This window comes from Oncorhynchus clarkii, chromosome 13 (genome assembly GCF_045791955.1).
Source record: "Oncorhynchus clarkii lewisi isolate Uvic-CL-2024 chromosome 13, UVic_Ocla_1.0, whole genome shotgun sequence".
NCBI classification, from domain to species: domain Eukaryota; kingdom Metazoa; phylum Chordata; class Actinopteri; order Salmoniformes; family Salmonidae; genus Oncorhynchus; species Oncorhynchus clarkii.
In genome coordinates this window covers 45,204,772-45,229,099 of record NC_092159.1, presented here as the reverse complement: position 1 = coordinate 45,229,099, position 24,328 = coordinate 45,204,772, and the positions used below count along the sequence as shown (strand labels likewise).

Here is a 24,328-nt window from a genome sequence, read left to right as displayed (position 1 = left end):
CATAGGCAGTAGGGATGGCCACGTGTTCTCTTGATAAGTGCCTGAATTTTACAATTTTCCTGTTCTGCTAATCATTCAAAATGTAGGGAGGACTTTGGGTTGTCAGGGAAAATGTATGGAGTAAAAAGTACAATATTATCTTTAGGAATGTAGTGAAGTAGAAGTTGTCAAAAATATAAATAGTCAAGTAAAGCACAGATACCCCAAAAAACGACTTAAGTAGTACTTGAAAATATGTTTATTTAAGTACTTTACACCACTGTTCGTGGGTGTGCCATGACCAGATCCAATGTCCTCGTGTCTCTCTCGTCTTCTAGAGACTGACATTCACTGTGTTCAGATGACCTCGGGTTTTTATGGTAGGGCAAGGAGCTGCGTCTTGTCTACAAAAACAGTGACCAGCTGACTACTTATTTCTGTATGTGACCTGGAAATTAACATTTTCTATTGATACCATTGATGCTCCCATTTACAAAAGTTAGGGAAAAAACTACCAAAAATATATACATTTACATCCCAAAAGTGGAAGATGAGGCCATACAAACTATTGGATAATCAAACAGATAGTAACTGACTTTGAACATAATTTACACGTACAGTTTAAAAACAGGTGCAAACGTTGTCATGCTGGTGCAAAAATGTAGCTTCCCTTAGCTTTTATTGTTTCCACACTACATTTTTCTGATTTGTTGCTAACACACTGGTCAAACTGAGACAGCTATTAGCGTTCACACATCTGCTACCTATTCAAAATCCTATTCAGCTGAAATTCGGTAACACGTGGAACCAAATGAGGTGGAATTCTGTAACCCACAAGTAAGGTTACTAAGCCCCTCTGAGGAATATCGTGACACCATAGGATTTAGACAATGAATGTAAGAAACTCTTCAAAAACACTTTTTAATACATATAAATACATATGGTTTAGACAGAGACTGTTGTCTTAGTGTGGATGGAAAAATGGAACAATGGAGTTGGGTGTGAAGCTAATCTTCACAAACACAGATTTCTGAAAGCAGTTCTTCTTTGAGGGTGTGGTGATTGTGAGTAGGCTATAAAGTTATACAATAAATGGAGCTTGAATTATATAAATACGCAAGAATATTGCTCACTATATTCGTAATTGATTCACTGATATGTTTTCATATATTTGTCACATCTCTGTTACTGTTACATCACCGAACCAATATCCTGTTACGTAATGTCAGAGTGTGTTGAATGAGCGTACAGTAAATCAATAGCAGGAATAATTGCTATGATAAGATGGACAGGGACTCAGAATCCACGGCTCCCCGTCGTGCCTGGATTCCTGGCTCCAAAATATCTCTGATAGGCCAGCTGGTAACCATAGCGATGGGCAAAGAAGCGACAGGGAGAGTAGTCCTCACATGTCTCCGAGCGCCTCTCCGCTGGAGACTTCATTGTTCTGAAACACAGACACAAGTCAACTACAATCACAGTCAACCATTATGAAACACAGGTAAACAAAGAACACAGAGGCCTACAGTGCCTTCAGAAAGTATTCATATTCCTTGACTTTTTACACATTTTGTTGTGTTACAGCCAGAATTCTAAATGGTTTAAATTGATATTTTTTCTAAAAACATGTTTTTAGAAATGTTAGCAAATAAATTGGCATTTAAATACAAAAATATCAATTTACATAAGCATTCACATCCTTGAGCCAAACATGGTCACTCAGGAACATTCACTGTCTTCTTGGTAAGCAACTCCAGTGTAGTTTGGCCTTGTGTTTTAAGTTATTGTCCTGCTGAAAGGTGAAATAATCTCTCAGTGTCTGGTGGAAGGCAGACTGAACCAGGTTTTCCTCTAGGATTTTTTTTTACTGTGCTTAGCTCCATTCCGTAAATGTTTTATCCTGAAAAACTCCCCAGTCCTTAACAATTACATGCATACCCATAACATGATGCAGCCACCATTATACTTGAAAATACAGAGAGTGGTACTCAGTAATGTGTTGTATTGGATTTGCCCCAAACATAACACTATGTATTCAGGACAAAAAGTTAATTGCTTTGTTTTTCAGTATTACTTTAGTGCCTTGCAAACAGGAGGCATGTTTTGGAATATTTGTATTCTGTACAGGCTTCCTTCTTTTCACTTTATCAATTAGGGTAGTATTGTTGTGGAGTAATTACAATGTTGTTGATCCATCCTCGGATACTCCTATCACAGCCATTAAACTCTGCAACTGTTTTAAAGTTACCATTGGCTTCATTGTGAAATCCCTGAGCAGTTTCCTTCCTCTCCGACAACTGAGTTAGGAAGGACGCCTGTATCTTTTGTAGTGACTGTGTGTATTGATACACCATCCAAGGTGTAATTAATAACTTCACCATGCTCAAAGGGATATTGAATGTGTGCTTTAAAAACAGAAAAACAACATCTACCAATAGATGCCCTTCTTTGTGAGGCATTGGAAAACCTCCCTGATCTTTGTGGTTTAATCTGTGTTTGAAATTCACTGCTCGACTGAGGGACCTTACAGATAATTGTATGTGTGGGGTACAGAGATGAGGTAGTCAATCAAAAATCACGTTAAAACCTATTATTGCACACAGAATGAGTCCGTGCAACTTATTATGTGGCTTTTTTAGCACATTTTTACTCCTAAACGTATTTAGGCTTAACATAACAAGGGGTTGAATAGTTATTGATTCAAGACATTTCAGCTTTGACATTATGGGGTATTGTGTGTAGGCCAGTGATCATGTGTGTGGTACCTCCTGTAAGTGCTGCCTCTTGATGGAGTGTTGTAGGCACTTCCCCTCTGTGGACTCTGTGGGTTGATGAATGAGTTGGCTCGGTATGGACTGACAAACACATCTGGAATTAAATTAAACCATTTTATTAGAAGAAATTACCCCCATCTCAACAGGGGCGGGCATATAGATTTCAGTGACAAAATCATATTGAATTCACCGAATGGCCTAGTTAGTCTGGAATTCTAAATCAGATGAAATAAAATAAAAAATATATACAAATATAGTGTTTTTATAATACATCAAATGTGTGGGAATGTTTTACTGCCATGAGAATCTGAAGGTCAATCACCTTCAAAGGATTCCGTGCTTTCTTGAGAATCTGTGGAAAAGAAGGGGAAAGTTATTTGTGACTTATCACTGTAGATCACCAGGTTTACTAAAAAGATTCTGAATTGACGTAGCGTTGATTTGTAGAAATGTACCGTAGCAGACGCAGAGAGAGATGGTGACACACAGGGCCACACACTGGAGGAGAGTCCTCATCCTCACTCTGGCGGTCTGTCGGTCTCTTGGTCTGCTGGAGAGAAGACATGTTAAAATGTGTCATAATACCACCACCACCACGAGAGAAAGAAGGCATGGAGGGAGTGCATGACGTTACTGTACGTTAGGGACTGTGGCAGCTGTAAAACGCGTGAACTGGCGGTAAAGATTCTACATGGGTCTGTATGTGGGTTCATGTACATGTTAGCACAGCCATAAATCCATTGACTACACACTATTTCTCAATGTCAACAAAAATAGTTGTATAGACCTATACATGTATGTATTTCTAGAGTAGAGTGCAAAACAAATTCCCAAAACCAATGCTATTTTTGTGTGACTGGATTTTAAGGTCCCTCATGTGATGTACAGACAGGAAGTACAGACAGAGTTTCTATGGGCATACGAGGGTGTGAAAAAGTATTTACCCCCTTTCTCATTTTCTCTACTTTGGAATATTTATGTTGCTGAATGTTATCAGATCTTCAACCAAAACCTAATATTAGATAAAGGGAACATGAGTGAACAAATAACCAAACATTTACATTCATATTTAATTTATTTCAGAAATAAAGTTATGCAACACCCAGTGCCCTTGTGTGAAAAAGTAATTGCCCCCTTACACTCAACAACTGGTTGTACCACTTTAAGCTGCAATGACTCCAACCAAACGCTTCCTGTAGTTGTTGATCAGTCTCTCACACCGCTGTGAAGGAATTTTGGCCCACTCTTCCATGCAGAACTGCTTCAACTCAGCAACATTTGTGGGTTTTCAACCATGAACTGCTCGTTTCAAATCCTGCCACAACATCTCAATTGAGATTAGGTCTGGACTTTGAGTAGGCCATTCCAAAACTTCAAATGTGTTACTTTTTAGCCATTTTCATGTAGATTGTATTGTGTGTTGACCCAGCTGCACTACAGCTTCTGCTCACAGACGGATGGCCTGACATTCTCCTGTAGAATTCTCTGATACTTAGCAGAATTCATGTTTCCTTCCATTATGGCAATTCATTCAGGTCCTGAGGCAGCAAAGCATCCCCAAACCATCACACTACCACCACCATGCTTGACCGTTGGTGTAAGGTTCTTACGGTGGAATGCATTGTTTGGTTTTCGCCAGGCATAATAGCACCCATGTCGTCCAAGAAGTTATACTTTTGACTCATCTGTCCTTAGAACAGTCTTCCAAGAGTCTTGATTATCATCCAGGTGCTTCCAGGTTTTTTTGGCAAACCTGAGTCAACGTTTTGGACGGATCCCATTATGTCTGGCGAAAACCAAACACACACACACACACACACACACACACACACACACACACACACAGTGACCTTGCCAGGTTTCTGACACCTGTACAAATAGCCATCCCAGATGTCAACAAGACCCCAACCTTCCGAACAAACCCCCCACATTCACCCACATCCATGTGCCCCATGGCAGACCCTCTCTGTCGTCTCCTGTGTTTGTAGGGTTTGGATGACAACCTGGTACAACGCCCCTCCTTTACATACCCAACGGCACACGTCAGCCCCCCAGGCATGGGGCACAGCTGGCCCACAGGGAGGGAGCTCACAGACCTTACAGGCAAAATGGTTACGAGGATATCAAGGAGTGGGTGTGTGTGTCTGTGTTAGTGAGGTGCTGACAGCATCGTCTGCAGCCTTTTATGCGTGTCTGCAGCCTGGAAGGCACATGCAGGATGCTACTAACCCACAGAACTGCACCACCAGGCTAATGAGCCCTATTCACTCAGCACTCAGTAGCACATCAAACAAACTGAAGGCTGTACCCATGCATCTCACTGTATTACTATTTTAATGGATAAAAGTCTGTTTGTTTTGTTATTTACAGTTACACTTAATTCTCAGCTGCAAAAAGTGACAGCCAGTATTTACACCTAAACATTAACCTCCTTTATGGGATTTCTGTTAGAGTTAAGTCAAAGTTACCTATATCAAATGTATATCTTGTTTTTAGTATATTGTGGATAGTATATTGTTATGTAGCTATAAACCTATGAGATAGTTGTACTTACCCTAAGAAGGTAGTTATGGTGTCAACTCTGTTGGTAAAGTTTCTTTCACAATTTCTCTCTCTGTCTTTCTCTCTGGTTGATATTTCTTTATTCTGTATAGCAAGGCTTATATACAGTTATACCTCTTCTCCCCCCACCCGTCTGTTTCCCCCTACTCCCTCTTTCTCAGCCCTCCCTCTCTCTTTCTCCTCCCTTCTTCTTTCTATCAGCCCATTCCACCTCCTCAATCAGACCACACTTTAACTCACTCTCTCCCTCTCTCTTCTATAAACACACTCACACGTTCGCTGAAAAACAGATTATGGAAAGGTGGAGTGGAATGAAGCAAAACAGACAGAGAACGAGAGTGGGATGGAGGAGAGTTACCTGCTCTATCACAGCTACCTGACAATATTTACTGCTGTTTACCAACATGACAGCATGGCATGAAAAGAGCAAGTAGCATACGAACTCCACACGGACTGACTCCACTATTTATCATCAACACTTTATGAAAATGTCATGTAGCATTTTAACTATAGTGCCAGTCCTTGTCCTTTCATGTTTTTGACTGCCAAAACAGTGTTCTTAACTGCATAGTGGGGTGATGCATTTATTATACTAATCATATCTAGGACTATTTGAGGATAGTTCTACAGTTGGTTGTATGTAATAACCTCTTTAGATTTCAGCTCAGATGAGAATATAAATCCCTTATGCAATCTCACTTATGTAACCTCACTTAAGTTGGAATGTTCTAGGAATAACTCAGTGAAACCAGACCTGCCCAAAGGGAAACAAACAGAAGGTGAAGAGCCAGGCGGATACAGTGCCTTCAGAAAGTATTCACACCCCTTGACTTTTCCCACATGTGATTGTGTTACAGCCTGAATTTAAAATGGATCAAATGTAGATGTTTTGTCAGTGGCCTACACACCATACCCACAATGTCAAAGTGGATTTATGTTTTTGAAAATGTTTACAAATTAATAAAAAATGAAAAGCTGAAATGTCTTGAGTCAATAACTAAGACTAAATAAGTTCAGGAATAAAAATGTGCTTAACAAGTCATGTAATAAGTTGTAATGGACTCACTCTGTGTGCAATAATAGTGTTTAACATGATTTTTGAATGACTACCTCATCTCTTCATCTCACACATACAATTATCTGTAAGGTCCCTCAGTCGAGCAGTGAATTTCAAACAACGGTTCAACCACAATGACCAGGGATGTTTTTACAATGCCCCGCAAAGAAGGGGACACCTACCACATTGGTAGATTGGTGAATATCCCTTTGAGCATGGTGAAGTTATTAATTACACTTTGGATGGTGTATCCATACACCCAGTCACTACAAAGCCACGGGCATCCTTCCTAACTCAGTTGCCGGAGATGAAGGAAACCATTCAGGGATTTCACCATGAGGCCAATGGTAAAACAGTTGTGATAGGAGAAAACTGAGGATTGATCAACAACATTGTAGTTACTCCACAATACTAATCTAACTGACAAAGTGAAAGAAGGAAGCCTGTACAGAACACAAATATTCCAAAACATGCATCCTGTTTGCAAGAAAACGTGGCATATTACTGAGTACAACTCTCCAAATGTTCAAGCATAGTGGTGGCTGCATCTATCACGACTTCCGCCGAAGTTGGCTCCCCTGCCTGTTCTGGCGGTGCTCGGCGGTCGTCGTCACCGGCCTACTAGCCGCCACCGATCCCTTTTTCGTTGTCTGTTTGTTTTGTCTTATTAGTTGCACCTGTGTCTATTTGTGTGCTTGATGGGCTTCCTTATTTAAAGTAAGTTTACCCACCCTTGTTTCATGCGGGATTACTCATATGTTACGTGTGTATGTTTTTCGGTGTTCGTGCTCTGGACCTGGTACCCTGTGTGTTGGGTTGGTCCACATTTTCCTCGCCCTGTGTTGTTGGGCATTATTCTCAGTGCGATATTAAAAGTGCACGTCTTCCTGTGGAACTATATGCTCTCTGCGCCTGATTCTTCCCTCACGCACCAAGTTACCCGTGACAGCATCATGTGTTGGGTATGCTTCTAATCGTTCAGGACTATGTAGTTTTTCAGGATAAAAAATAAACAGAACGGAGCTAAGCACAGGCAAAATACAAGAAGAAAACCTGGTTCAGTCTGCTTTCCAACAATTCACCTTTCAGCAAGACAATAACCTAAAACAACCCAAATCTGCACTGGAGTTGCTTACCAAGAAGACAGTGAATGTTCCAGTTTTGACTTAAATCTACTTGAAAATATATGGCAAGACCTGGAAATGGTTGTCTCGCAATGATGAACAACCAATTTGACAGTGCTTGAATTTTTTTTAAATAATATTGGGCAAATGTTGCACAATCCAGGTGTGGAAATCTCTTATTATGGTTTTCACATATAGTCCTCTTTAAAATGACCTTTATCAGTCCTCTTTAAAGTGAACTCGGGTAAAAAAAAAAAAATGTTTAAAGAGCTAGATCTCAGTTCCCGTTGTATTCACACTGCCCTTGCCTTTGAATGAGGACTCAACTGCATGTTCACTGCCTGTTCACTCCGCTACCATCCAGAAGGCGAGGTCAGTACAGGTGCATCAAAGCTGGGACCGAGAGACTGAAAAACAGCTTCTATCTCAAGGCCATAAACAACAATCACTAACTCAGAGAGGCTGCTGCCTACATAGAGACTCACTAGTCCCTTTAAAACAATGCCACTTTAATAATGTTTACATATCTTACATTACTCATCTGATATGTATATACTGTATCTTAAACCATCTACTGCATCTTGCCTATGCCGCTCGGCCATCGCTCATCCATATATTTATATGTACATATTCTTATTTCATCCCTTTAGATTTGTGTGTATTAGGTAGTTGTTGGGGAATTGTTAGATTACTTGTTAGATATTACTGCACTGTCGGAACTAGAAGCACAAGCATTTCGCATTAACATCTGCTAACCATGTGTATGTGACCAATAAAGTTTGAATTGATTTGAACTATTTTTCCAGTTCACTTCACCTATTTTGTGATCCAAATCCTCTTTGCATTCTCATTGCTATGTTTAGAAAGGAACCAAAATCTTTTTCCAACATTCCCTCAGTGCCCTGTGGGTTTTACAAACTGCAGGATAAGCCATTCTACATCAGAATGTGTTATTGGACAGCTAGATATACTCTACCATATACCTACTTACATTTTGGAAGCTAATAGATAGCATTTAGTTAAAAGGTGAGACATAATAAGTGTAATAAGAAGATACTATTACTATGCAAATTTTATTGGTAACAGAATAAATAGCAGAATAATAAATGCAGATTAAATAATGCTATAATTGGAAAATGTACACCTAATATAGGCTACTGCCCCTTTAAGAGCTAGAATACATTTTGAACCTTATGTTGTGATTCTTACCAGGTATGGTTTTGTCTTCCTACACTATTCAAACCCCACAATCGATCAAACAGTTTGTGAAACCCTCTTAGCCTACAGATTACATATTCAAAACAAATCATGTGAACTAAAAACTCCACACATATTTTGGAATGTCTGTGCATCCTTGACAGTCGCTAAGCAATTTCCAAAAACAGCATACGTATTTTCCGCGAACATGCCCAACATTATTTTCTTTCTTTTGTGGCAGCAATGTGAGTTGCTATGGCAGGGTAGGCTAGTGTGTGGTGCGGGATTAATTACAAGCGAACCTGTGGAGTTTTGTGTTCACATTGCCCTAAAAAGGGGAATCGGACCACGGAATTCAAGCGAACTGAACTCTCAGTTTCTCTTCGGGGCTTATTTGAGTGGTCTGAGTTCCTTTGGAGTGTTTTTACTGCACACAAAGTTAAGCAAACCACACTAAATTCACAACAATTGACTGAACGGGACCAAGGGTGAAACACCCTTAATAGAGACTTACCCAGAAAGACTCACAGCTATAATCACTGCCAAATGTGTTTCTACAAAGTATTGACTCAGGGGTGTGAATACTTATGTAAATTGATTATTTCTGTATTTTCATTTCAACAAATTTGAAATAAAAAAAAAATTCTTAAAACATTTTCACTCTGTCATTGTGAGGTATTGTGTGTAGATCGGCGAGAGAGATAACATCTATTTAATCCATTTTGAATTCAGGCTGTAACACAACAAAATGTAGAATAAGTCAAGGGGTGTGAATACTTTCTGAAGGCACAGTCAAAATTTAAGGCAGGGGCGTAGGCACAGGTTGTCAAACAGACGTTTGGCGCTCTGGTTCATACAGGGTTAGTGATGTGGTCATATTAGGGTTACAACACTGGGCATGAGCGGTCGTGCTGAAGTTGAATATCTAATGGCAATATTAAAGATCCTATTTCCTTCTACAAACATCAACAGGAAGGAGAGAGGCTGAAAGAAAAGGGAGAGGGATCATAAGAGAGAGAGAAATGCAACAAGACAAACATGAGAGGGAGCATATGTGTGTATTGATGTTATTTTTGTCTTGCTTTCACTGGTATTTATATTTATTTAAGTGCTTTGGAACACGGCCAGCTCATTACAGTGCCAAGATAGTCTTGTTTGATTTAGATATTTTTTTCAAAACATCTAGGGGAGAGACAGAAAGACAGAGGCAGAAAGAGAGAGTAGGCGGGAAACAGAAAGAAATGGAGAGAGTGAGAGCATGGAAATATTGACAGCGGTGTCCATGCTTTTTCACCATCTCTCACTCTTTTTTCCCTTTGTCTTTCTTTACTCTAAACTAGCGGTATATTTCCCCCTCTCTCTCTCTCTCTCTCTCCTCTTGTCTTTTCTCTGCTCTCTCTCCCTCTCTTACTCTCTCTTACACGCTCTTACTCTCTCTTACACGCTCTTACTCTCTCTTACTCTCTCTTACGCAATTGCTGTCCTGTTTTCACCTATCACCCTCTGTCTTTTTACAATCTAAATATTTACCTCAAGAGAAATGTTCTGGATGTCATTCCAAAAGAAAAGCCACAAAACAAACTGTGCCAGATGCACCCTGCACTGAAAACTACCCTATAAAAGAAAAACAGGATGAGAGACAGTCACCCGAGCCGACGGGTCCAGTTGTGACTAACATAGTGCACCTGTGTGTCTGGCTCTAAAGCCAGCGTCTGGACCAAGACCCAGTGACAGTCATAGTGAGAGGTGAGAGAGAAATTGTTTTCTTGACAATGCCACACACTCAATGTGGAAGTTAGATTACCGTAACCCAACACATCAGGTCTCAAAACATTCACACTCAAGACAGTCTTCTCTCTATTTGAAGCTGTCTAACAGGTATAGGTCTACATTGGGGCTCTATCGGCTGTTTTTCTGGTCAGTGGGAGAACAGAACCCACAAAAACACTGGGCTAACGTTCACTCCAAACCCAAACCCATAACCAAGCTTCTATAGTAAAGCCTATCTTGGCCAACACTTGTGTTTTTCCAGCTATTTTTCCAACATATTTTTGTAATAGTCGTTGCTATGATTCACTGTCTTAAGTTATTAGAAGACAGTAGACACATTTAGCTGCAGACACATTTAGAAAATGACTCAATGAAATGAGGAAATACAAACAGTAAACAACAGTGTGATATCATGCCGTAGCTCCACCAATACGTCGTCCAGTGGGGGATGTTACGAGACTGGACGTATGCAGACATTACTTAAGACCGTCTCCCTATGAGCCAACAATGGTCCCACTACTGTCCCAGTCCCTAGCTGGCCTGTGACAAGCCTGCGTGGGCCTTGTGCAGGGTGGAGTGAAAGTTAGGTAAGTTAACGCTTCAATTCATCAGAACTGTAAAGTATATGCTCTTTAGGTTTAACATTTCAGCTGGCTCTTGTAGAATATGCATTCATGACAGGTACTTGTTATGCCAGAGTTGTTATTTTGATGTTTGCTATTTCTCCTCTTGCTTGGCCAATAAAGTATGTTTATTCAGTCCCACATCTCAGCAACAAACACGTCTCCTCTAATTGTCAGTGGGAAGGAGGAACAGGCAGCTAGCTGAACATTGCCAAATTCAAACATCTCTCTCTCTCTCCACTGCTCAACAGGTTATTACTTAAACACCAATTAGACATTATTTCCTGAATTAATTCATTGTGTTTTGTCTGCCATTTCCTTTTAAATTAATTGTTCTACATTCTCTTGTATACGCCCTTTGTGAATTATACAAAATCAAGGAGGAAAAACTATTTATTACAGCAATATCTCTGTGCAGCTTTGTCAACAGTTATGATAATACTTGTTTTCATAATACTTACCATAACATGGTGTTCCTGGATGTTTGGGCTCGCTAGACAACGGTTTGGATTTGTCAACGTGACAGCATGTCTGTGTATAGGATACATGTGCAAGCTGTTAAGGTTTATTCAAGGATGGGGTTAATTGTATCAATAAGTGGGGTCAGTCAAGGAGAGAGGTAGACTTTGAAAAGTGTGTGTGTGCGTGTATGCATACAGTATGTGTGTGTGAGTATAGTTCTGTCTGCATTCCACAGTTTAATCTAATTCTATTCCTTGTCTGAGATCACTATCCAACTTTCTCTTTTTAAGTAATCTCAGTCTCTCTTGCCTCAGTACCAATATCAACAAACTGTCCTGCACAATGCCAACACTCATTCTACCCTGTCAGCAGTTTGAGGTAGGTACATACACACTCAGACATATCAAATACCTAAACAGACAGTACAGTCACAAGAATATTTAACCACATCCTGTACGTGGATTTAATCACACGTTTGGTACATTCACAAACACACACATTCACTGTAACAGAGATACACTGACACAAGACAGGATAACATATGGTGTCAAATGCGAAAAGTACACACACAGAGACACATGCAGAGAAGTTTGGACACACCTACTCATTCAAGGATTTTTATTTATTTGACTATTTTCTATATTGTGAAATAATAGTGAAGACATCAACACTTTGAAATAACACATATGGAATCATGTAGTAACCAAAAAAGTGTTAAACAAATCAAAATATATTTTAGATTAAGATTCTTCAAAGTAGCCACCCTTTGCCTTGATGGCAGCTTTGCACACTCTTGGCATTCTCTCAACCAGCCTCATGAGGTTGTCACCTGGAATGCATTTCAATTAACAGGTGTGCCTTGTTAAAATATCATTTGTGAAATTTCTTTCCTTCTTAATGTGTTTGAGCCAATCAGTTGTGTTGTGACAAGGTAGGGGTGGTATACAGAAGATTGCCCTATTTGGTAAAAGACCAAGTCCATATTATGGCAAGAACAGCTCAAATAAGCAAAGAGAAACAACAGTCCATCATTATTTATGACATGAAGGTCAGTCAATCTGGAAAATGTCAAGAACTTTGAAAGTTTCTTCAAGTGCAGTCGCAAAAACCATAAAGCGCTATGATGAAACTGGCTCTCATGAGAACCACCACAGGAAAGGAAGACCCAGAGTTACCTCTGCTGCAGAGGATAAATTCATTAGAGTTAACTGCACACCTCAGATTGCAGCCCAAATAAATGCTTCACAGAGTTCAAATAACAGACATACAGTATGTGAACATCAACTGTTCAGAGGAGACTGCATGAATCAGGCCTTCATGGTAGAATTGCTGCAAAGAAACCACTACCAAAGGACACCAATAATAAGAAGAGACTTGCTTGGGCCAAGAAACACGAGCAAATCTGTCCTTTGGTCTGATGAGTCCAAATTTGAGATATTTGGTTCCAACCACTATGTCTTTGTGAGACGCAGAGTAGGTGAACGGATGATCTCTGCAAGTGTATTTCCCACGTGAAGCATGGAGGAGGAGGTGTGATGGTGTGGGTTGCTTTGCTGGTGACACTGTCTGTGATTTATTTAGAATTCAAGGCACACTTAACCAGCATGGCTACCACAGCATTCTGCAGCGAAATGCCATCCCATCTGGTTTGTGCTTAATGGGGCTATCATTTTTATTTTAACAGGACAATGACCCAAAACACATCTCCAGGCTGAGTAAGGGCTATTTGACCAAGAAGGAGAGTGATGGAGTGCTGCATCAGATGACCTGGCGTACACAATCACCCGACCTCAACCCAGTTGAGATGGTTTGGGATGAGTTGGACAGCAGAGTGAAGGAAAAGCATCCAACAAGTACTCCGCATATGTGGGAACTCCTTCAAGACTGTTGGAAAAGCATTCCAGGTGAAGCTGGTTGAGAGAATGCCAAAAGTGGGCAAAGCTGTCATCAAGGCAAAGGGTGGCTACTTTGAAGAATCTCAAATCTAAAATATATTTTGATTTGTTTGACACTTTTTTGGTTACTACATGATTCCATATGTGTTATTTCATAGTTTTGATGTTTTCACTATTATTCTACAATGGAAAAAATAGTAATAACAAAGAAAAACCCTTGAATGAGTTGGTGTGTCCAAACTTTTGACTGGTACTGTATATCGTTAATCGCCCATAAGTTTGAAAAATCCCGAGATGTGAGTTTTTAAGCGATATTGCCCAGCCTTATCTCACCACAAGCTAACATTTAAAAGCAGTCACAGGTGTCTCTAACTCATCTGTCGACATAGGTCTAGTGTAGTCAACCAGTTAGCACTCTTGATATCCATTATCCTATAAACCAATGTATTTGGCGCTAGTCAATTATAAGGCTGGAATCTTATGCCACTGTGCCTCTTTAGTGGAACCTTTAGTGGAATCTACTTTGAATAATCTCAAATATAAAATATATTTTAATTTGGTTACAATTTTTGGTTACTACATGATTCCATATGTGTTATCTCACAGTTTGGACGTTTTCACTATTATTCTACAATGTAGAAAATCATTTAAAAAATAAAGAAAAACCCTTGAATGAGTAGGTGTGTCCAAACTTTTGACTGGTACTGTACATAAAATTGCACATTCACATAAAGAATCATGGCTTTCAAAAAAGGCAAACTCTTCCCTTTGCAATCTGTTTTAGAGGCAGGTCCTCAAACCAAATCCCCATAGTGATTGTTATGCATAACCACAAAGACTTAAATGCAACAGTCTGCTCTATCTTATTCACTCCCTCTCTCTTTCTTTCTCTTTTTTCATTCCTCAGCACAACAGTACTTTTCTCCTCTGTGGAGTTCCTTTCCTTTGGCTATAGGCTCCCCACTAATTATCCACAACCAACTCTGAGCTCAGTTTGTCTTCTCTTTTTTGGAATCTATACTTGAACTTTATAGCTGAATTTCTCTGTCTATGTAGGGCATAACATGTTTTATAATAATCCTAGTCCTGAACTTTATAGCTGAATTTCTCTTATAATAATCCTAGTCCTGGTTCTACCCCTCATCATGTCTGAGTTAAACACCTGTACTTTTTACTGGGACACATTCACTCTTTCATTTTCCTATGATTTCTTGCTTTTCATCTATATTTGATCAGTCACAGATTTAATTTAATTTCCCTCCCACCTTTGGTGCACTCTCTGCCCTCTGACACTCTCTCTCGCCCCCTTCCTCTCTCCCCCTCTCTGTCGCCTCTCCCTCTCCCCCCCCCCCCTCTCTCTGACCCTCTCTCTCACCCCTTCTCTCTCTCCCCTCACTCCCTCTGTCTGTCTGTGGTTTGTTGAGGTCTGTGTAATAACATGTGTTGAGCCACAAACACAACACGCCAACACAGAATGTAACCAGCAAGTGACACACAGCCAGTCCACAGACAGACAGATACACAGAGCACAGAGAACAGCAGGGATGTACTCAACAAAACCCATCAACTCCCTCTCTTTAGCAGACTCTCTCTATAGTTTAGAGATGGTCATGACAATGACATTGTCCACACTCATGTTCATTTATAGACTAACACAGTCATTACTCAGTGTAGTGCTTCCGAGAACTGTTTAAGAATTATGAAATGTTGAATGTAAGGATTAACTATAAAAATATATCATGTTTTTTTAAGCATTTTACATGTAATCAGTTATTTAACCCATGGAGATGAACTATGTTCAGGCCATATTCACTTGTGAATTAGACAGCATAAACCTATGGGCTGCATGTGAATAATATAACACCGCGAAGCCCTGATCATCTTTTCCCTAATCTCTCAACTGTCAATGTACCAGTATAAAGCCGTTTACAGTCCCTGCTCAGTAGAGTTAGTCTGCCCTCTGCAGGTGGATAGTGGGAGGTGTCTGCATGTGGTCAGTGGAACCTTTTTTGCAGACAGTCCCCTGGCGTCCTTCTGTTGAGGTTTTACTTTGAACAAGGATGCCACAGATGAGTAAAGTCGATGAAGGACATGAACATTTGGACATTGTATAGCAATGTTTACAAAAATAGAATGACAGTAAAATTTGGGAGAAATATAAATGAGTTGTAAAATAAAACGTATTTAGATCAGAGACAGATCTCAGATTTTAGGCAGATACACACAGAACAGATTCGTACAGTATGCAGGCTATTTCAACACCATCCCTTTTGCTCTGAGCCTCTTTCATTTACGGTGGTTTTGGGGTGCTTGCCAATCCCATAATTCCTTGCTTGCGGCCTCATTTCCTGTCCGCATGCACCCTCCAGGCTCCAGCTCCAACTTCCCTACCCTCGCCAGGAAGATCACCAGCCAACAGGGCTTGGCACTTGGAGGCCCATGCCTACATAGCCCCATTGCCACGGCGACAGAAAGGTCCTGTGCCAAACATATGGTTACAGAGAGAGAAACAGAATAGAGATGAATGGTATAGCAACATAATAATGACAGCAACTAGGAATAATGTATATCTGTATATCACTGTTCCACTATGAGTGTTTCCATACCAGTCTCTCTCTTTCACTATGAGTGTTTCCATACCAGTCTCTCTCTTCCACTATGAGTGTTTCCATACCAGTCTCTCTCTTCCACTATGAGTGTTTCCATACCAGTCTCTCTCTTTCACTATGAGTGTTTCCATACCAGTCTCTCTCTTTCACTATGAGTGTTTCCATACCAGTCTCTCTCTTCCACTATGAGTGTTTCCATACCAGTCTCTCTCTTCCACTATGAGTGTTTCCATACCAGTCTCTCTCTTCCACTATGAGTGTTTCCATACCAGTCTCTCTCTTACACTATGAGTGTTTCCATACCAGTCTCTCTCTTTCACTATGAGTGTTTCCATACCAGTCTCTCTCTTCCACTATGAGTGTTTCCATACCAGTCTCTCTCTTCCACTATGACTGTTTCCATACCAGTCTCTCTCTTCCACTATGAGTGTTTCCATACCAGTCTCTCTCTTTCACTATGAGTGTTTCCATACCAGTCTCTCTCTTCCACTATGAGTGTTTCTCAACCTCTACCTAATTGCCTGTGTATCCTTTTCTCAGCTCTCAGTAAACAGCTGTAAGTGACAATCTGAGAGTGGCTTAAAGGTTATTCCCCGTTTTCCTTTCTTTTCACCATCTGATGCTTTGCCTCCCATCACTCCCTGTCACGTTTTAGTCTCTATCCTCATTTCATCTCTCAGCAACATTTCTCTCTCTCTCTCTCTCTCTCTCTCTCTCTCTCTCTCTCTCTCTCACACACACACACCCTCTATCTCGCTCCATCTATCTTTACATTTTCAACAGTGTGGGTGTGACACTGAGAGTGAGATCGAGACCACTGAACCACAAGGCTGGACTGAAGTGTGGGAGCAGGAGGAAATCTGGGGAAGTTCAATATAGACTCTACGCTCCATGAGCCAACAGTCTGAACATCCACTTAACCCGTGTTGGGGAAGTCCGTCACATGTAAGGGATTGCAAAACACGGCAACTGTAATCCGTAAAGTTACAAGCAAAAAAATTGCTTGATTACTTCAAGGATTACATTCAGAAAGGATGTTTACGACAAACAAATCTTTGACACTTCTCTGTTCTCTTCATGACATTCAAATCAGCATTGAAAAAAGTCTCAAATTTAAGTCTACCCACCAGGTAGACCCCCCTCTACATGAGCGAGTCTGACCACAAGTCAAAAACCACTATGACGACACACCAAATGTGTTTGATGGCTCGTGAGAAAAGAGCAGGAATAGGCTTTTGTAGGCTACAGTCCAAGCCATGTCTTCCAATGGTGCGACTACTGTCGGCATCCAAAGATTATCCAACTTGAATAAACTCTTGGAGGTAAGGATGACAGCAGTGGTGTAGTCTACGGCGACACGGATATAATTTATTATTGATCAAAGCATGCCATTCCATGAGCACAGCATTCATTTTTCAACTCGAATCAATGAGCCCAATCAGTTCACCATGACAACAAAATCAAAAACAACAGAGTAGGGCTGGCTAATAAGTCCTTCATTTTGGTGCTCAGGTAAAACATTATGGCTAATCTATACTTCCATATTTCCAAGTCCTATTCTTGAAGATCAAGGGGTATAAAATGTATTACAATAACTGGAATTCTGACAGACTTTGGTTTTTAATGTAAGGATATAATTTAATCGTATTATTATATCTAGTAGAAAGTGATGGGTTAGAAGAAGCCTACATAACCAACCCATCAAGTAAAATGTAACATCCATATATGGCCAGCTATGTAAACTTTACATTGATTTATCCTGCAATAGATGCGGTTCAATTGGTAGCATACATTTTTTGTCTTCTTCTGCCTCTTAAGGGGAAAGTAATTTTAAAAGTAACTGAATGTAATCTGATTACATTACTGAGTTTGGGTAATCCAAAAGTTACCGATTACAATTTTGGACAGGTAACTAGTAACTGTAACAAATTACATTTAGAAAGTAACCTACCCAACCCTGCACTTAACACACTAAAAGCCTGAATGACAGGGGTATAAATATACCCAGTGTTGTCTGACATGCTTATAAAAATGACATATGCAGTAAGTAGAATAGCATAATATTATCTGGATATATGATTAGTTCATTGGTGTGTTCTATTCAGTAAGAGATACATGTGTAATAAGGGTATGCTTAGCTGTGACTGTGTCTATAATCTCTCGTGGGCAGACTTCGCAAACATTACGCAAGACTTACTGAGCCTACAAAGGTCTTTAGAAAACCTCTGCTGTAGGTTCGCGGAGTTTGTTTTCTCCTGATTTGTTTACTGTTGCACTGCAGGTATTGTCTGACACAGATTAAAAGTAAACATAGCGTTTTTTATTACATTGAAGCCTAAATGTGAGAAGTTGTTGGGTCGTTATAGCTTCTTTGTTTGGCTTAGAAAGAACCTGTGCTGTAGCAGACAACACTACCGGGAAAGAGTGAATGGCGAGCCAAGAAATACCCTGGATACAGGATTTGATAATGACACTTGACAAGTCCTGTCAACCATTTCCCCCTGTTTTTAAAGAGACAGACCCATCTAAAGGACTTTGAGCTGGAGAACGTAAGGTGTACTTTTGAGAAATATTTAGTTGATGTACAGTATCAAGACATATGGCACATTGTATGTGTAATTGTTTTGCAAAGAGTTGGGCTTGAATAGTCATCCAATGTGTGTGTCTGTGTTTGAGGGGGAGCATGCATTAACGCTCTCACAATTCAACTGAACCCACTTGTGAAAGCTATTTTTTCCCTTGATCAAATTAAATGACGTAATGGTCTTTGGTACTGTAAAACTCCCACCAGGTAGACCCCCCTCTTCCAGTTTTCAGAATAAGTCATGTGGACGTGGTTCCACAGGGAGACTGGCCCATGTTGACTCCAATGCTTTCCACAGTTGTGTCAAGTTGGCTGGATGTCCTTTGGGTGGTGGACCCTTCTTGATACACATGGGAAACTGTTGAGTGTGAAAAACCCAGCAGCGTTGCAGGTCTTGACACCAACCGGTGCGCCTGGCACCTACTACTATACCCCATTCAAAGGCACTGACATTTTTTGTCTTGCCCATTCACCCCCTGAATGGCACACACACAATTCATGTCTCAATCCCTCTTTAACCTGTCTCCTCCCTTTAATCTAAACTGATTGAAGTGTGTTTAACAAGTGACATCAATAAGGGATCCTAGTTTTCACCTGGTCAGTCTATGTCATGGAAAAATATGTTTTGTATACCCAGTGTTTATATTATATCGGGTTCAATTCAAATCAAATCAAATCCAAAATCAAATCAAATTTATTTATATAGCCCTTCGTACATCATCTGATATCTCAAAGTGCTGTACAGAAATCCAGCCTAAAACCCCAAACAGCAAGCAATGCAGGTGTAGAAGCACGGTGGCTAGGAAAAACTCCCTAGAAAGGCCAAAACCTAGGAAGAAACCTAGAGAGGAACCAGGCTATGTGGGGTAGCCAGTCCTCTTCTGACTGTGCCGGGTGGAGATTATAACAGAACATGGCCAAGATGTTCAAATGTTCATAAATGACCAGCATGGTCCAATAATAATAAGGCAGAACAGTTGAAACTGGAGCAGCAGCACGGCCAGGTGGACTGGGGACAGCAAGGAGTCATCATGTCAGGTAGTCCTGAGGCATGGTCCTAGGGCTCAGGTCCTCCGAGAGAGAGAAAGAAAGAGAGAAAGAGAGAGAGAATTAGAGAGAGCACACTTAAATTCACACAGGACACCGAATAGGACAGGAGAAGTACTCCAGATATAACAAACTGACCCTAGCCCCCCGACACATAAACTACTGCAGCATAAATACTGGAGGCTGAGACAGGAGGGGTCAGGAGACACTGTGGCCCCATCCGAGGACACCCCCGGAGAGGGCCAAACAGGAAGGATATAACCCCACCCACTTTGCCAAAGCACAGCCCCCACACCACTAGAGGGATATCTCCAACCACCAACTTACCATCCTGAGACAAGGCTGAGTATAGCCCACAATGATCTCCGCCACGGCACAACCCAAGGGGGAGGCGCCAACCCAGACAGGAGGATCACATCAGTGACTCAACACACTCAGGTGACGCACCCCTCCCAGGGACGGTATGAGAGAGCCCCAGTAAGCCAGTGACTCAGCCCCTGTAATAGGGTTAGAGGCAGAGAATCCCAGTGGAAAGAGGGGAACCAGCCAGGCAGAGACAGCAAGGGCGGTTCGTTGCTCCAGAGCCTTTCTGGTCACCTTCCCACTCATACCCCAACATACCCCAACATGAATTCAGTTCCAGTCATGATGTTTTGAACCCAACATCCGAGGATGTGTACAATGAAAATAACTCAATCTGTAACCAATTAGATTGAGTAGTAAAAGTCTACATATGGCAAGTATATACATTGACTATTTGCTGTAATGTTCAATGATCAGAAATGAAACAAAAATGAACTGTTATTTCTCATTAAAGTTATATTTTATTGGTGGGTTAGGTTGGTCTGTTTAAACTGAATGTGGCTCTGAAATCTCTCATTTCAATCCAAATGAATGCATTTTTGACCACATTTAAAGGATAGCCAAAGTCTTAGACGCCATGAGAAAACCTTGGCGATGTAAAAGCAGAATGTAAGGAGACGACGGGGAACCTCAAGTGTATAACATTAAATGAGACTACAATATGAGAACTCACATCAGATCAAATCAAAGGCATGATTTCCCCCTCAGTGTTCTGCTTCTTCATGTTGGGGTATGTTACTGTGAGCGCTGACTTTGAACTTTGGCCACACTGAATAACGTCTTTCATGCTGTTTATTTCTCTGGTTACCCCCTTTTATACTTTCTCTCTCTCTCTGTCTCTCTCTGTCTCTCTCTCTGTTTCATTCTTTCTCTCTCTATTCTCTCGTTCTCCTCTCTCATAAATACCTACCATATTTGTTACAGCCAATGAACCAATTTACAAGGCACATGCAGTGTTAGTGTTGTTCACCTTGAATGTTCTTTGCTCTGCAGAGAGCCATTAATTGAATTAACATGAATGCATACCTTCACCCATGCGCAAGTGAACACACACACACACACACACACACACACACACACACACACACAGACAGACAGACAGACAGACAGACAGACAGACAGACAGACAGACAGACAGACAGACAGACAGACAGACAGACAGACAGACAGACAGACAGAGACACCCTTTCCCTTATATCCTTCTCAAAGCTTGGATTCAGGGCCTATTTGTGTCTAGAAAGCATCATTAGCTCACCGTGTATACATGGCTTGGCTTAGCATCGTTGCCATACGGTGTGCACGCCATCCCTCTGTCACAGGTCCAGGCTCTCAGACACAGTGGTGTAGAGTACTTATGTAAAAATACTTGAATGTACTACTTAAGTCGTTTTTGGGGGTAACTGTACTTTACTTTATATTTTTGACAACTTTTACTTCACTACATTCCTAAAGTATTTTTTACTCCATACATTTTCCCTGACATGCAAAAGTTATTGTTACATTTTTAATGCTTAGCAGGACAGGACAATTGTCTAATTTATGCACTTAAAGAGAAAATCCCTGGTCATCCCTACTGCATCTGATCTGGTGGACTGACTAGACACAAATCCCCTGTTTGTAAATTATGTCTGAGTGTTGGAGTGTGCCCCTGGCTATCTGTAAATTAAAAATATATATAAGATAAATAATTAATATAAAGAATTTGAAATGATTTATACTTTTACTTTTGATACTTTAGTATATTTCAAACAAAATACTTTTAGACTTTTACTCAAGTAGTATTTTACCTGGTGACTCACTTTTACTTGAGTCTTTTTTTATTAAGACATCTTTACTTTTACTCAAGTATGACAATTGGGCACTTTTTCCACCACTGATCTGACGTCAGGGCCCTGATTTTGCCATATCCAATTAGTGCCTGCGCTGAGGGGAAACACTCAGTCCAATCTAATGAGTGTCCTGGCTTTAATACCCATAGAAAGCCTTAAAGCCCAGATTACAACTACTGCTCTCTATCTATTTGGCTCTCTATCTCATCTCTTCAACTTGACCTTTTTCAACTTCACCCGTCCATCACGCTTTCTCTTCAATTCTCTTCCTTTCTCTACCCTTCTCCATGTTTCTAGAATCGACGGCTTTCTGTGCTGCCTCATCCATGCACTGTGTGACTTCCCTTGAGATTAGGGTCGCACTGATTTCCTAAGTATTGTGCACCTCTTCAGTCATGGTTACCATGTTGATGCTAAGAAGTGGTTCTTGTTATTTTGGGAGTGTGGGAGATGGGTTGGGAGTTGAATGATAAGACAGTCCCCTTGTGAAGTGCCCTTTAAAACAAGCATGCTATCAGATCCCAAGCTGATCCAACCGGCATACTGCAGTGACTCACTCCTGTCTATTTCTCATCTTCTCCCTCTGTATCTTTCATCTCCCGCTTCTTCCCGCTCTCATTTTTTAACAATTTGTGGTTGATTTCTAACTTCAAAGCCAAGGTCACGTTCAGGAAATCTCACAGTGTATGACATCCTGAATCTCAATGTAGATTTCTCTGTTTGTAATTCAAAATGTTGGTAGCAGCACAGCTATTTGCCAACCCTCACGTTGCTGCACACAAATGAACATGTCAAACACGTCCACTCTCACTGGAGAGTTAAAAACCCAACAGGATTCTGTGACTCCAAGTACCTAGTAGCTATAATTGGTCAGTGAAAAGTGGTATTTATACATCAAGTGAATCTCTTCTGCCAGGCCTTCAATGTGGTAAGAAGGAGACAAAGTAGAATCTGAAGACACAATGTGAATCACAATGGCAGCTGCAAGGCTATACAGTACCTTAAAATCACAGCCAGAAACCGTTTCCAATTTGAATCTAAATTGATGATATAAAAACATTGTATGTGAAACGATTCCTTTTTAAAGGTTGTGTTGAGGTATTTCTATTGTTCCAGTGTATCTTGTATCATTCACTGTAGGGCTATTTCTATTGTTCCAGGGTATCTTGTATCATTCACAGCAGGGCTATTTCTATTGTTCCAGGGTATCTTGTATCATTCACAGCAGGACTATTTCTATTGTTCCAGGGTATCTTGTATCATTCACAGCAGGGCTATTTCTATTGTTCCAGGGTATCTTGTATCATTCACAGTAGGGCTATTTCTATTGTTCCAGGGTATCTTGTATCATTCACAGTAGGCCTATTTCTATTGTTCCAGGGTATCTTGTATCATTCACTGCAGGCCTATTTCTATTGTTCCAGGGTATCTTGTATCATTCACAGTAGATCTATGTCTTTGTCATTCTGTAATTTGAGCAACAGGGGCTGTAGATCTATACTGTCACATGCTCCCTGACAAATGAATGAATTCAATATTGCAGTTGTCATTCACACAGCCTAATATGGACATTAACACAGCTGGCACCTAACAACTTAAGTGCAGAATTTTGTCAAATAAAGTTTTGGTGACTTGTATCTAGCATGTTTGTAGTGATTTTAAATTGGATACAATTATGTTGATTCGCCTACTACTGAAAAAATATAAGCAACACAATATCTGATCCACGCCCACATACAAATCAGTCCGATATTGTGATAGGAATGAAAAAGATGTGAAGACGCTGTCCGCGCGACAAGTGATTTTAAACAAAGTGTATAATTCTGGAGCTGTGGTGCACTGCAGTGCTTAAAATTCTAATGCAAACAAATTACAAATAATCCATGAGCCAGGGGGGTCGGTCGGGCTCACTTGGGTCGACGATATCTCATTGTGATTTTCTTGAAATGTCCTTTGAGTTGGAAAATGTGTGATAGCAGTGCAGCAATGGGAGCTTTCTCTGTGTTATCACTCTTTCTTTCATCCCTCCATCCCATTCATTTCTCCCATAGGGAGAATTTTAACCTATGACAATGTCAGTATACAACAAGTTATTGCTCACGTATACCCTTTAATCATATATCATTGGGAAGTTTAGATCCACAGTTATCCATCAGACACATTTTTTTGTGCCATTGACATTAGGATGTTGAAACCTTAGCTTAGATCTGCCTCACAACATGGAATTCTTTCAAATTACATATGATTTCAGGGTTTATGTGAGCAATAACTTGTTGTATACTGACATAGTTTGTCATAGGTTAAAGTCCCTATTGGAAAAAATGTATGGGATGGAGGAATGAAAGAACGAGCTCTCATTGCTGCACATTTTCCAACTCTAGGGACATATACCTTCAAGGACTAAAACAGCAAATCCTGTTAATTTGGTTGTTGCCATGGTACCAAGAGATTTT

At 40.5% G+C, this 24,328-nt stretch overlaps 1 protein-coding gene across 3 annotated transcripts; it reads right to left on the bottom strand.

Annotated features, from left to right (window-relative positions):
- Positions 1-225: 225 nt before the first annotated feature.
- LOC139423973 (matrix Gla protein-like) lies at positions 226-11,570 on the bottom strand. Of its 3 annotated transcripts, none has more exons than XM_071175640.1 (5): positions 5,308-5,487; positions 3,209-3,300; positions 3,076-3,105; positions 2,745-2,847; positions 226-1,426 (listed from the first exon to the last, which is right to left on the bottom strand). In XM_071175640.1, exons 2-5 carry the CDS (start codon positions 3,267-3,269, stop codon positions 1,276-1,278), a joined length of 345 nt encoding a protein of 114 aa, XP_071031741.1. In that variant the 5' UTR covers positions 3,270-3,300; positions 5,308-5,487; the 3' UTR covers positions 226-1,275. The 3 variants fall into 3 exon arrangements, with proteins under 3 accessions (XP_071031741.1, XP_071031742.1, XP_071031740.1); XM_071175641.1 differs by having other exon boundaries at positions 3,209-3,303; positions 5,308-5,386; XM_071175639.1 differs by lacking the exon at positions 5,308-5,487 and adding an exon at positions 11,548-11,570 and having other exon boundaries at positions 1,174-1,426; positions 3,209-3,303.
- Positions 11,571-24,328: the final 12,758 nt, after the last annotated feature.